General features: G+C 39.5%; 2 protein-coding genes across 4 annotated transcripts in view; one reads left to right on the top strand and one right to left on the bottom strand.

Moving 5' to 3' along the window:
• Nucleotides 1-7757, top strand: part of kcnab2a (potassium voltage-gated channel subfamily A regulatory beta subunit 2a) — a 110822-nt gene extending 103065 nt beyond the window's left edge. For all 3 annotated transcript variants that reach the window (XM_042506533.1, XM_042506523.1, XM_042506514.1), the window contains 3 exons: nucleotides 864-984; nucleotides 3664-3752; nucleotides 5831-7757. In XM_042506533.1, coding sequence (XP_042362467.1) covers nucleotides 864-984; nucleotides 3664-3752; nucleotides 5831-5920 — 300 coding nt within the window. In that variant the 3' untranslated portion in view covers nucleotides 5921-7757. The remainder of the gene's footprint in view (nucleotides 1-863; nucleotides 985-3663; nucleotides 3753-5830) is intronic.
• Nucleotides 7758-8303: 546 nt separating this feature from the next.
• Nucleotides 8304-14165, bottom strand: part of megf6b (multiple EGF-like-domains 6b) — a 98059-nt gene continuing 92197 nt past the window's right edge. Inside the window, exons 37-38 of the mRNA XM_042506547.1 lie at nucleotides 12001-12129; nucleotides 8304-11699 (exon numbers count right to left, since the gene is read on the bottom strand). Of these exons, the coding sequence (XP_042362481.1) occupies nucleotides 11638-11699; nucleotides 12001-12129 (191 nt within the window). The 3' untranslated portion in view covers nucleotides 8304-11637. The remainder of the gene's footprint in view (nucleotides 11700-12000; nucleotides 12130-14165) is intronic.

Genomic DNA, 14165 nt, shown 5'->3' with positions numbered 1-14165 from the left:
TCAGCTTAACTCATTTTAGTGCACGCACATGAGCAAACACGATACGAACCATACACACAGCAGCAGCAGCAAAGCATGTTTCATCTAAATTGTTTTGTATTTGAGACTATGGATACCAACTACAACTAAATTAAACTGGTAGATGGATCATGAAGCATTTCAGTATGTTCTTCTTCTTAATTTTTGAAAGGCTTTTGTTTTTCAGTAAGCATAAAAGAACTAAGCAGCCAGAATAACAATGAGAAGTAGAAGCAGTTTAAGTTATTTAAGTCAGTGAAGAAATCCAGCACAATATTTCACTTTAAAGAAACAGATTAACTTTTAACAGCTCAGTGTCTGCGTCACACAAAAGCAAACACCTGACTCAGTGCACCGATGTGTCGTTGTGGTGGAGTGGCATGTTGTGTATCTGTGGTTTGTGTCGATCAGCGATGAAAGTAGCTCTCCATTTTGGTGTTGTGCAGTGCTCTTGGTGACATGTGTGGAATGTGCTGCTTCTTGTTTGGTTCAGTGTTGCCTGTGGATGTTTGTGGTTTTTTGGCTCTTTGATTGTCCTGACTAGTTTCTATTTTGATACTCATGGCATTGTGGTATAATTCTTGATACTATAAAGATTCCTCAGCTGAGCATAGATATGTATATTTTTTAGCCTAAAGGCATTATTTTCCTCCTGCTATGTTTGTAACTTTGTAATTTAATGATATAAAGTAAGCGTAGATATAGCCATGTGTCCCAGGCTGAGATGCAGACGGCAGGAGACAGAGTCACGTGTTTAAAAACAGGCCCTGGTGACACAGGAGCTGCGGCGCAGCGGTGTGTGAGCAGGGCTGTGTTTTTGAGCAGGTGTGCTGTGTTTTCGACAGGGTTACCAGTGGTTGAAGGACAAGATCTTGAGCGAGGAGGGCCGGCGTCAGCAGGCGAAGTTGAAAGAGCTGCAGGCAATCGCGGAGCGGCTGGGCTGCACTCTGCCCCAACTCGCCATCGGTACGCAGATACACTCTGCCGCTCTCTCTCTTTCTGTCTGTCTGTCCGTCCCTCTGCCTCGGACGGGCCGAGGTCAACACCGCTCTGGCAGCTGTCTGGGTTGCTGTGTTGTGCTGTCACGTGTGTGTGTGTGTATGTGTGTGTGCTGTAGTTTTTAAGATAAGGTTAATCAGAAAATTAGAGAATAAGAAATGTTAAAACATTGTAAATAACAATGATAATAATCATAATTTTATGTATATAACATTTTTAAAAAATGGGTTTGCAAAGTGCTTTGACAAACAAGGCAATCGTGTTTCTTGCAGATGCAACATAACTATAAGAGCTAAAAAAAATACCGAACTAAGGCTAGACAAAATTTAAAGTAGAATCAGATGAGAGATCTGAGGCCAAAATAACATTCAGATGATAATGAGAAATAATGACAGAAATATTTCCTTACAAAAAAAAACTATTACAACCCATACCAGTAACAGTAAATACAATTCAAAGAATATAAGCAGTAAACGTGAAAGATATAGTACTAATTATAGAATTCAACACAATCAAGACAAAATAAAACAATAAATTGAAAAATAAATTAAAAGACTAACTAAAACACATTAACTAAAATAGACGATATCACATAAAAGCAAGTCTATAAAAATGGGTTTTAATGTATAATGTATGCTTAATAAGTACTAAGTGGCTTTAACATTTTTTTACGTAGGTGGCATTAATGATAGGATAAAAAGGATCTCTTCATAAACGAGGATCTGGCACCGTCCCTTCAATACATTTAGACAGTAGTATGTAAATATCAACGTCAGGAATGTACACATGTTTATAGTGTAAATTTGCACATGCAGATCTGTGGTGTTACCATGTATTTAACAGTTTCCAGTGTCAGCATTTATATAGCATCCCAGACATAAATACAGCAAGAGACGGATATAGATTCACTGTCAAGCAGGAAAGTGAGAATGTGCAAACCCCCAGAAGACATAGGCTCCTGTGAGGGCTGTTAAAGCGTCAGACGTTAGCGACACGGCGAGTAAATCTGGGATTGCCTCTCCCATCTCAGCGCAGATCACTGCAGATTTTTCACCCTGGCTCTAACGCAGCGTCATAGATTAGGTTTCTCGGCCCATTAGCAGAAACCCTCATCCCTCCCAATTACCATAAATCCTTCCGGCGCTCCTGAAGGCAGCACAGGAGATTTATGTCCATCATGTAGTCCCCTACATCACTGAGGCACTCCAGTATTGAATAAGAACTATATTACAATGATGGACTCCTTCCTGAGGCGCACTGCTGACGGAGCAGGTGGTGAGTTCAGGTGGTGATGATAGAGTTAATAGATGATGTGGATGTCTCAGCAGCCTGAGGGGAGGACGACACTCAGTCCAGTGGAAGGCCTTCAGCAGTTTTCTCCTCTTGTTGGCAGTGGAAGATCTATGTAGAATTATAATCGCACTATTTTTACAGCTAAATTCTTCATCCCTTTTCAAGCTGTAATCTGCTTACAAGCAAATTTCCCTCAATTGTAAAAGCATGCAGTTGTATTGCATAACACAGCTCGCAATTATAACAGCACACCAAGCAGAGATGAGTTTTTGTTTCTCACAGAGATCACAGGAAAAGCCTGTTTCCTGCATTTAATTTAGGCCGAGTGCAATGTTGGAATAAAGGCACCTTTACTTAAATACTGCACTGAAGGGCGATTTTGCTGACTTGTACTTAAGCATGTTTGCTTTATTTTGCTTTTATGTTCCAATCAGCTTCATTTCAGAGAGAAATATTGTAGTTTTCGCTCCATTACATTTATTTCACAAAACCTATGCTGAGTTGTCATACAGAAATACTCTGTTTATATATACAGTAGTTAAAATTAGCTTCTTCCAAACCGTCTATAACACAATCTCAGAACCCGTTAGCTATCTCCCGCCTCGAAAGGCAGCTGCCAATATTTCCTAAGTAGTCAACTTGAGAATCTCAAGTTACTAATCAAGCTGTAGATGCAGTTATTATGGTTTTGTATTTTTTGTTTTTGGTGTTTTTCTTTTTTTCAAATTCTGTTTTGTTAAGGTAACATTTCAGCTTATCTGTGTAAATAAATATCTTCATATGAATGCAGATAAATTAGAAAAAACCTTGAATGTGAAAACGAATTGTTGTCAGACGATAGCTGATGGGTTCCAAGATTGCATTGCCTCCTCAAACCTGATCAACTTTACCTGGACTACAAACAAAATCCAGAACACTTCAGGTACCAAAATCTTGAACCGTTGCCCACAGATACCTGCATACATTTGCAGACTCTGTTTATAGAGATTATCTTTAACATGCTGACATATTAGTACGTAAATTATACGTTTCTCTTTTAGTGGATTATTTTTATAATGTGGTATGTGAATTTGTGACCAGCTATACTTCTATTTTTATATTCATATCATTTGTGGACAGGAAATGTTGCAGAAGCAGTTAGGTTTTGTGTTTTGTATGTTGTAGAGTTTTATGTTGTGAAGGGATTTTCATTTGTAAAAATCAAACTAGTGTGTGATGGTTACATGTTGTAAAAATGTGTGTGTTTGTGTGAAGCTGTGATAGTGTGTGTGTGTGTGTGTGTGTGTGTGTGTGTGTGTGTGTCCGTCCTGAGTCGTGGTTGGGGTGTCATTGCTGTTTACTGGTCTCCTGCAGCGTGGTGCCTACGGAACGAGGGAGTGAGCTCTGTCCTTTTAGGGGCGTCCAACACCGACCAGCTGATGGAGAACATAGGAGCGATACAGGTAAGTCCACAACATGAGTGTGTGTGTGTGTGTGTGTGTGTGTGTGTGTGAACACGTGCTTGTTGTTCCGCAGAGAAAATCAGTGGCTTCATTTGTGAAAATGTGACCTGACCTGTTTCATCGGGCCCATATTCGTGCCGTACAGTCAGCAGCAGCAGCAGCCTCCTCTCCTGGGTACAGCTCGGCCTCTTGGGCAGTTTGCAGCCGCACGCTCGGGTGCTTTACTGTACCGAGTTAATAAGGTCAGCCGCGTATCGTTTGCCAGGGGGATTGGAGTCGAGCTTACGGCCACTTCATCCTCTCCTGATAAGATTCACTCTTTTAATGGGGTTTTCAGACCGGTGGGGTTTACGTCCTCTCCTCACATTATGTCTGGCCTGCAGAAAAGAGCATTTCTCCTCTTTTATATCCTGATGCTTTGTGTTTCCCTCCCGTGTGTGTGTATGTGTGGGTGCGTGCGTGTGTGCACGCTATATGTCTCCTCTCCCTTAGCACGTTTGATATTTCAGTTTTGAAATGTTATGCTCACATTTCCCAAGGGCTCCGCAGTTTCCCTTTTAGTGGGAGCTTTTACATCACAGACCTCAAAACAGACCCACAGTCCCTCATCTTAGAAAAAAAGTCCATAAAAAACACTTTTTTCTTTTTTTTTTTTTTTAGTATTTATTTAATGTTTACACTGTGGGAAGAAAACAAATTATTTTCCATTTTCCACACAGGAATAGTTTTTATTAACAGTTTTTCCAGTTGCTTTGGTACATTTCTCGAATAATCCTTAACACTCACAGTCGGTGCATTTCCCAAAACAATTCGTATGAAAAGCTCCACACAATGATTACCTGCACAAGCCCATTACTTTATCAAAATCCCTTTAGTTTATCTCTCAAAAGAAATGTCAATGAGCATGTCTGTGTCTTCAGAATGAGAACGCCTTGTGTCGTCGTTTACAAACAAGATAACTCAAATGCCGAAACATTTTATCAGTATAACAGAGTACTCAAGTATTTTATAATGAAAACTGTTTTTGATGATCCTTACTATGTTAAATGTGCATATTTTTTTCCTTAATTTCCAAAAAGACAACATTCCTACGAAGCTGTTTACATTGCTGATGAAAAGGAATATTCCACTAAGTTTCCTGTTTTCCTGCAACCGTACATACTCTGATTAATATGCCCAAACATGTTGTTTATCACGTCAAAATTTAGAAAAGTGGAGCTGCTTGTCATTTTGATTCTTAGTGTCTGACTGGTACAAAAATGTCTTATAGAAATAAGTAGAAAATATGCTCGACAGATAACAACAGTTGGTTAAGCCATTTTACATGAAATGACTTAAGACGAATGAAACTAAGAACTAAGAGTATTTATGAGAGAACCAGTTAAATATATTTTGATCATCGTGACATAAACAGACAGTAAACAGACATAATCATGTGCAGGAATGTGCTAAAGCATTTGCAGTTTGTTTAAAGGAAACTGCTTTCATGATGTGCACAAGGGACTCGATGATGTGGAGGTTGACAAGTTTTAAAAATTTCACTTTTGAGCTTAGAGAAGTACCAAAGTCACTGAGAAAACCTGCTAATACGTCATGGCGAAATGAAATGGTTCATTAATTTTAAACGTGTTTCTGGATTCCTGTAAAAAGAAAACTACAGAAAAAATAACACTGGCAAGGGGTATTTCACTTGTTAATGAGTATTTCTACTCCAGTGACTGTAGTATATTTTGCTCATTTTACTTTTACTGGAGTTGAATTTCAAGGGGGGGACTTTTTCTCGTAATGGGCTTTTTTTTTTTTGGCAGTTATACGTAAGTGACAGCGGCAAGCTGCTGTGCGAGGTCTATGGAAAGCTGTAGCTACAGCTTTGAGCTGCAGCCGTTTAACTTTGGGGTGAAAGCACCAACAGTCAACACTGCAGTATTTTGGCAGTTTCGATATTGACGTATTGAGGTCAAAATATTGTGATATTTGATTATCTCCATATCGCCCAGTCCTGTGGTAATGATGTTCAAAACCAATGACAGTAAATGAGAGATGAACATTTTCACCATCTGTTCTCTCTTCTGTCGCAGGTTCTTCCAAAGTTGTCATCGTCCATCACACACGAGGTGGACAGCATCCTGGGGAACAAGCCGTACAGTAAAAAGGATTACCGCTCCTAACGCGCAGCACGGCTCCGCCCGGCAGGGCTGCACCCGGGCTGCAGCCGCAGCGCCCCACCTTTGCCTGATCCTCTGTTTGCTTGAGCTTTTACTGAGTGAGACCCTGGCGCATGAGTCTGGCCACACCAAGGCCACCCAGGGCACCTCATTTAGAGTTACAGGGATAAGATAAGAAAAGGGGGAAAAAATACAGTCACCTCCATGGGAAAGGAAAGGGAAGGAAGACAGAAGTGGAAGAGAGGTTAGGGATATGCGCTCATACTTAAATCAGTTATACATTCAATTCAGCTGAACGTATTTTAAAAACCGTAGAGAAAAATACCTTTTTAAAAAAATAAGCACACGCTTGCTTGGCAGCCAGATTTCTTTTGATTTTTTTAATTTGCTTTTATTTCTAAAACTGAATGCAACTAAAAGGAAGATTAAGTTCATACTGTACGAATATACGAGAATTACTCTGTTGCACATGTACCATAGCCATGCATTTGTTCCTTGGACGTTTACAAAACACCCGTGTACTTTACAAGTCCGTCAAGGTTTCTCTGAAAAACCTTTTGTCTGTGTTGTTGACATTGTCCGTGTACGAGCCTCCTCGCGGGGCTTTAACAATCAGCACTTTAGTATTGACAGTAGGTGTCGGAGGTAGTTCTTAGGAGGGGAGAGGATGGGTATTACACGTCTTATCTCACAGCCATTGCACTATAGAATCATATCTCCTCCTCCTCATCCTCCCTTTGTGTCTTCACTGGCGGTGGGTTTGTCCAGCCTCATGCTCCGGCTCTCCTGTTGAGTCAGGAGCATAGGCCGACGTGTCAGGGCAACTCGTCTGCCACTGAAGAAATTAGCTATTTATTCACCCCCAACGGTCGAAACTGCAGTCCCGTTCAATCAAATGCAGTGTCGTGCTTCACTGTGTCGCCCAGCCTCCGCTCGCCGCTCTCAGGCTGCAGCTTTACTGTGCAGGAAGTGGTCATATCAGCTCCGGCTCCACATGTCATGGAAACTTCTCCTTGATTGGATTCTGTTCATGTATTTTGCCTTATTTACAGTTGCATCAGACTGCGCTGTGGGTTTTGGCGTAGGCGAGCAGCTCGACAGCTGCCCCTTTGGCCGGCTGGTCTTGTGTCCCCAGTAAATACTGGAACACTGACTGGAGGAGGAGGCGGTGTGTTCAGTCAATCAGCAGGTGGCAGCAGCTCAGGGAACAGAGCAGGTGGTTTTAGTCGTGTGTTGGCGTGCACATGGTCTGGAGGTTGTATTTACTCGTCTGTCTTTCTTTCATGTGTGGACACTGGGCAGGACCAGTGACATCTTAGTGTGGCTTAAGCCAAAGATTTTCTTCTTCATCTCTGAGTGTTTCACTCTCACTTCCTGCAAGATTATAGAACTCATCTTGACGCATGTGCTGTCCGGCTTGTTATCTATCTACGGTATGGACTTTACTCCATATATATATATATATATCTCTCTTTACCTGACCACGCTGTTATACTCGCTAACAAATATGTCCTTCATATACAGAATGCAAAAGTACAGCTACACGCTTTAGGATCGGTAAGGTTCTTTTCAGATGACGTACGACCTGAGATGTGTCAGAAATATTACTGCAGAATTTGACACCGCCCTATATCATTGTTTCTCCTTTGGGTGCTCTCTTACTGTGATTAAAGCACAAGTGGATAGCATGTGATTCATCCTCCAAGCATGGACCCTCTTCAGCCAGCCCACAGTATGTTCCTACGGGACAAGCAAGGTGGCGCCACTCCGCTTACTAACACGTCGCGTAGCTAACGCATCTTTACTAACAGCTCATAGACTATTGATTCTTAGCAGAAAATAAACACATAATGAGAACTGTCGTATTAGTGCGAATGATGATGTGAATGAGAGTCAACGTGCGTCAACGTTACTGTGTGGCTGAGGCGTCTTTACTCCCTTCGAGGTGATTTTTGACAGCGACAAAGTGATTTAATGTCTCTGCTGTTGATCCTGTGTGTGTGTGTGTGTGTGTGTGTGTGTATGGGGGGGGGGGCTAAACTAATCCCTTGCTTTAGCCTGTTGTATTAGTTGATCCCTGTACATGTTTGATTTGCCGTGTCCGAGTGTTTTCTCAAAATAAGAGAGAGAAAAAAAAAGCGAAGAGCATTTAGTTCATTTAGTCTGTGGAGTTACTGTGTCTTAATATTTTCATCTGCAGGGAGGCGGGGAGGACGTTTGAGACTTTGAGAGTTTGGGAAGTATGCTTATTTATACCAAATAAAAAAAATTAAAAAGTCACCTTCATATCTGTCTGATGAATATGTTAACGCCAGCAGCAGGCTAACTTAGCTTAGCATCAAGACTGAAGACAACCAGTCTGTCCCCCCGATCCACCAACTGTTCCTCTAAAGCTCAATAATTGAACATGTTATAGACTGTCAAACTTTACAACATAAATATTCTTAATGGGTCCCTTTCTGAGAGAAGATGGCACATCTTAAGTAGTGAGATTTATAATGAGTTTACGCTGTGCAGTTTTAGCCCTGACTCTCTACTGACAGTTTTTTTTTCTCAGATCAGAGGCAAATTGGCGCTTGTGAAGACGCAATTTTTTTATTTAATCCATATTTAACCATGTAAGTCCCATTGAGATCATGATCTGTGACCTGGCCAAGAAAACAGCATATGAAAAGTTGCAAACAATGATAAGCCCAATAAAACATAGGAGAAACATAGTAATGTGGAAATATTAAAATACCTATGCACAATGACAAATACGGATATAATAATAATAATAATAATAATACTAATACTAATAATAATAATTAATAATAATAATAATAATGATAACAACAAATTCAGCAAAATTGGCAGAGAGACCAGTTCGCTTAGTTTTAGATTTTTTTTGGAGGCTATTCCAAGCTAGGGGTGCAGAGCACATAAAAGCTTTCTTTCCGAGCTCGTAGGCCTTAGAGATGCATCGCGGATGTCTGAGAGATGTTTAGCAGGATAAAAAGCTGGAAGTCTGCGATCCTGTAGTGTGAAATAAATAAAATTGACTTAACTTGAAATCAGCCAGCATGACAATGAGAAAGACTGCAAATCAACGCACAAACAGCTCGAGTCTCTAGCTTCTCGCATACATCCACTTTTGGAGGACAGAACTCGTGTCTTGCGCCAGGTCTTTCGTCTTGTCCCACATCATGTCTTGTGGGTTTTGTTGATTAAACATAGTTTTGAGAACAGACAGATGCGTCAGGAGGTTCCCAGTGAAATGTTTGTAATGTCAGACAACAGTGACGGTAGCAGTGACAGTGGTGTGCCATTAGAGGTGCCGGTCGGTTGACTGTGCGTAGAGCCAGATTCGTTCCACGCGGGTTGCACAGTAAACGCTGGGTCAGAATATGTTTTGTACGAAAAATGATGATATTAGTAAGAACTAAAATTCTGCGATTACTAAACTTAAGATACAAAAAATATTAAAATCTTCAAAAGACCAAAAACAAATGCTTTCTATTTAAAAAATGCGTGCACATCAGGCTGCGTGATGAGCATTTTTGTATATATACTTGCCTATACGCAACACGTGTTAATAGATGATACCTCAAGAGGGCGCACGACAGAGCTCAGGCTGTATGCTGCTGTCAGATGTGTGGGATGTAAACAACAGACATGGCAACACTCGAGGAGGTTACTGTCATGTTAATGCAGGGATCGAGCCAAAAAAGACGATATCGGTGGTACTTTAAGGCCTCTATAAATCAGGACAATGGGGAGTACGCGTCTCTCGTGCTGCCAGTGTGAGAGATTGATGATGTGAAGCATCACGAGTGCTTCTGCATGTCAGCTTCAGTTCTACACTGCCCCTGCTGTTTATTTAATACTGCATCTCTCCTCCACAGTGTTAATTTTTGAGGACGCACAGCCGACGCGCCAAAGCAGTGCAGGGGACGCGTGGCAGCAATCATGCGTACGTGTAGTTAACAGCAAGTATCTATAGCGTAGGCGCGTGTCCCAGCCTTTGTCTGGTTCTCAGTCTTTATTCTAAGCCAAGTTAGCCGGCTGCTGGCGGACACTTCTTATTTTGTTTACCTCTCATGAGTGCAAGCAAATAAGTGCATTTCCAAAATATCAAGCTCACCCTTTAAAAGGTATCGCTGTGCATTTAGTTTTTACCATCAGTGTTATTTCACGGCGTGCTGACCTGCCCGACAAAGATCTTGCGGTGTTCACAGGTTTCTGCACATTGTAGAAATAACAGGTTAATGTTTTGAGGCTGAAGTGTTGTCAGCTGGTGCCCTCACCTGTGTAGAGAAATTCATGCTTTAAGAGGTCCCAGTTTCTTCATGTTTGCTGTTCTGACACATTGAAGTGAAACCAGACCCACAGACTGGGGAGAGCATATTTAACAGAAGGTTCCAGGTTATACAGAGAATATATTTTTTATGTTTTAGCCTTTAATGCAGTAGAGAGAATCAAAAGAACTGTTTTTATTTTTTTCATCATGCTGCATTTTTCCTATCAGTATTGTATCGATCTTAAGACTGACAAAAAGAAGCAATTTCTTTGTGTTGTGTATGCACTATGAGGAATGCTCTGAAGTGAAAGCACCGGCGGGCTGACTTCACTCTGAAGATGATGTAGTGAGAGCCTGGTATCTCCTGTACATAGTTTGACCTTTGTATATATTTCTGGTTGTGATCACCTCTGCCTTTTCTCTTTTTGTTTTTTTAATTTTTTTTTGCAGGCGTTGCTATCTGCACTGTGCTTGAATCTGACTTTAGACAGGATGTACAGCTTTGATCTTCAATGAAAATGAAACAATGATAAAATAAGAATGGTAAAAAGAAAAAACTTATACGTGTCTGTCTTTATTGGCATTCATGTGTAAAATATCATTCTGGGTTGTTTACTGGACTGTGGATTTGGTCAAACAAAGGATGCATTTTAAACTTGCACTATATTTGATTGTATACAACGGTGTGAAATATAAATATGAAGCAATTTATACACAAAATCCCCAAAAAATATTTTAACTCTTAACCTTAAAGAAGGTGCAAACAAATATGACTCATATGGAACTGTAAAATTCCAGCTGTCCTAATACATAATTAGTCAACAGTAATGTGCTTTACCTTGATATTAAACTATAAAAGTCTGAAGATTATAAAAGTCATTGTTGTACTGCACAGTAAAGCACCATTGGACTGAAACAATACTTCATATTGTGCAGATTGAAAAACTTCATAGTACTGGCAAGTAATGAAATGTAGTTTCAAAAATGGCCTCAGCGGCAGAGGTTGCATCATTTCCAGCAGTTTCCTAACAGAGTTACATTTTATTTTATACACAGTACCTGCAAAAGGTATTTCAAGGACAAATATTAAACAAAAAATACAGAAAGTGCAGTAAATTCGACCACGATCTCCTGACACTGCACTCTGAGGATGATTTTAATCTTAAAGATTAAAACGTTTGTCGCTCCACTCCGACTGCAACAAAAGGACCACTGTGGCTCGGACAGTTCGAAGGACACTTTGGTATTCATAAAAAAACAGTGTGGTCCAGCTCACTCCAAACATGAAACTGCAGTTCTCATCAGAGAGTCTTTGTTTCCATTAAGGTCCTGCAGCTGCCTGCTACAACGTCCTGTCGCAGGAGTTCATCCACTCGAGTCTCTTCAGTAAAAGTGGTGGATCTTTCCCAGGTGGTTGGATGCTTCCAGTTGGATGTTGGTGCTATAACGAGTTGTCGTGCTGCTTGTCTCCTCTGCTGCTGTAGGTGAGGCGTGGAGGTCCACCTGAGGAAAAACACAACTGTGAGTCCACCTAAACACACACACACACACACGTTCATGTTTGATCAGAACAAAGACGACACCAAGCAGAAATGCTGCCTCTGCAGGAACTGAACGCTGTCAGCACTTTAACAACTTATTTACTCCTATTTCACAAAGTCAGCCAAACTGTCACTTCTGTTCTGACTCAAAACTCAGCAAAGCTCGTTACCTGACGTCCTTGTTGATGTAATGAAGGCTAAGTTAACTGGTAAGTCAGCAGGGACAAATGTGTGTCAGTCATCGTAGTTCGTCGTTACTGTACCTTCTTGACAGGAGAGTCCGATCCAGCTGTGCAGGCAGGTACAGCGGCCGTTGCGTCGGTCGCACTGCGACCCATTGTCACACTCACATGTCTCCACACAGTCTGGCCCGTAACGATTTGCTCTGCAATCTAATAACACAAATACACAAGTAGAATAAAACTACATAGAGGGGTACAAATAAATTCCCTTTTGAGCCAAAAACAAAAAAAATGTATTAAATCAATACAACTCTCATGACTGACAGGAAGGTACAAGAACAGTGGACACTGAAATTTTCTGTGATGTATGACTTTTTCAAACGCACAGCTGTTACTTTTTTATTATTATTTTAACGTTATACGAAGCTATGACTTTTTTTAGACAATTTGTTTACACTACACTATGAAAATGTTATGATACGACATACTATGCTATGACATATTGTGATAATTTGAAAAACAAACTATACTATAAGATTTCAATGACATTTTTGAAAACAAAATATTCTATGGTATTTAAAACATTTTTGACAACATACTTTACTTGAATGTTTTGTGAAATTTTAACATACATACTATATTGTAGTGTTTTTCTGACTTTTTTCATCACAACCTGTACTATAACGTTTTGGGGATATTTTAAACGACAGACTACACAATGACCTATTTGTGATATTTTTAACAACATTGATGGTTTTTGATACTTTTAACAACATACTGGACTGTGAAATTTTAATGGGTTTTTTTTTTTAACAAGGACTATACTATGACGTTTATATGCCTTGTTTGACAACACACTGTATCATCATGGATGTAGGATACTTTAATGATATACTATAGTATGACCATTTCATGATACTTTTAACAACATACTGTACTGTGACATTTTGTGAGTTTTTGCGACATACTATATAACCAAATTTTCATAAAATAGACGTACTCTACAGACTTTTGGGTATTTTTGCACGGCATACTATCATGTGGCTTTTTTCATGATTTTGGACGACATGCTATAGTATGACATCATGATTTTTGAGGACATGTTATGGTATGACTTCTTCTCACGATTTTGGATGACATGTTGCAGTATTGCTTCATTTCCCGATTTTGGACTACATGCTGAATGATGATGTTTTTGGCCTTTTTTTTCTAAATTGTGTACTATGACGTATCTCTACAAGCTATGATATGTCATTTTCAGCCATTGTCTTGACATGTTAAAATCTGGCGTTTTTCTACGTACTATACTATAGCATTTTCTGAAATGTCTTGGACATGCTAAAGTATGATGTTTGGGGCCTTTTTTTCAACATTGTATACTATGACAAGTCTCTACAAGTTATAATATGTCGTTATCAGGCGTTTTTATGACGTCAAAATTTAACGTTTTTCGACATGCCAAACAATGGGCTTTTTCTGCCATTTTTTTGGCATGCTAAATGATGATGTTTTTGGCCTTTGTTTCCACTTTGTATGCTATCATGTGTCTCTATATTCTATAATATGTGATTTTCAGCCATTTTCATGACATAGCAGAACTTTTTTGACAAACTATACTATGGTGTTTTTTGTCATTTTTTCGACATGCTAAAGTATGACAATTTTGGCCTATTTTTTGACAATGTATACTATGATATGTCTCTACAAGCTACAAATTGTAGTTTTCAGGTACTTCTTTGACATGTCAACATTTATGTTTTTCGACATACTATGTACTATAGCATTTTCAGTCTTTTTTTTCACACTTAAGTATGACATTTTTATGTCAAGATTTATGTTACTATAAACTATGGCATTTTGGGTCATTTTTTTGACATGCTAAATTATTTTTGGTCTCTTCTGGTCTTTTTTTTTACACTTTGTATACTTTGACGCTTCTCTATAAGGTGTAATATGTCATTTCAACCATTTTTTGACATGCTAAATTATAATGTATTTTGGCCTTTTTATCTACTTTGTACACTATGACAAGTTTCTATAAGCTGTAATATGTCGTTTTCAGCCATTTTTATGACGTCAAAATTTTATGTTTTTCGATATACTAGACTGTAGCATTTTCGGTCATTTTTTCGACATGCTAAGTCATGACATTTTTGGCCTTTTTTTCCCACATTGTATACTATGATGTGTCTCTACAAGCTTTAATGTGTCGTTTTCAGCTACTTTTTTTTTGATTTTGGACAACA

This window comes from Plectropomus leopardus, chromosome 2, assembly GCF_008729295.1.
Source record: "Plectropomus leopardus isolate mb chromosome 2, YSFRI_Pleo_2.0, whole genome shotgun sequence".
NCBI classification, from domain to species: Eukaryota; Metazoa; Chordata; class Actinopteri; order Perciformes; family Serranidae; genus Plectropomus; species Plectropomus leopardus.
This window is presented reverse-complemented; position numbering and strand designations above follow the sequence as displayed.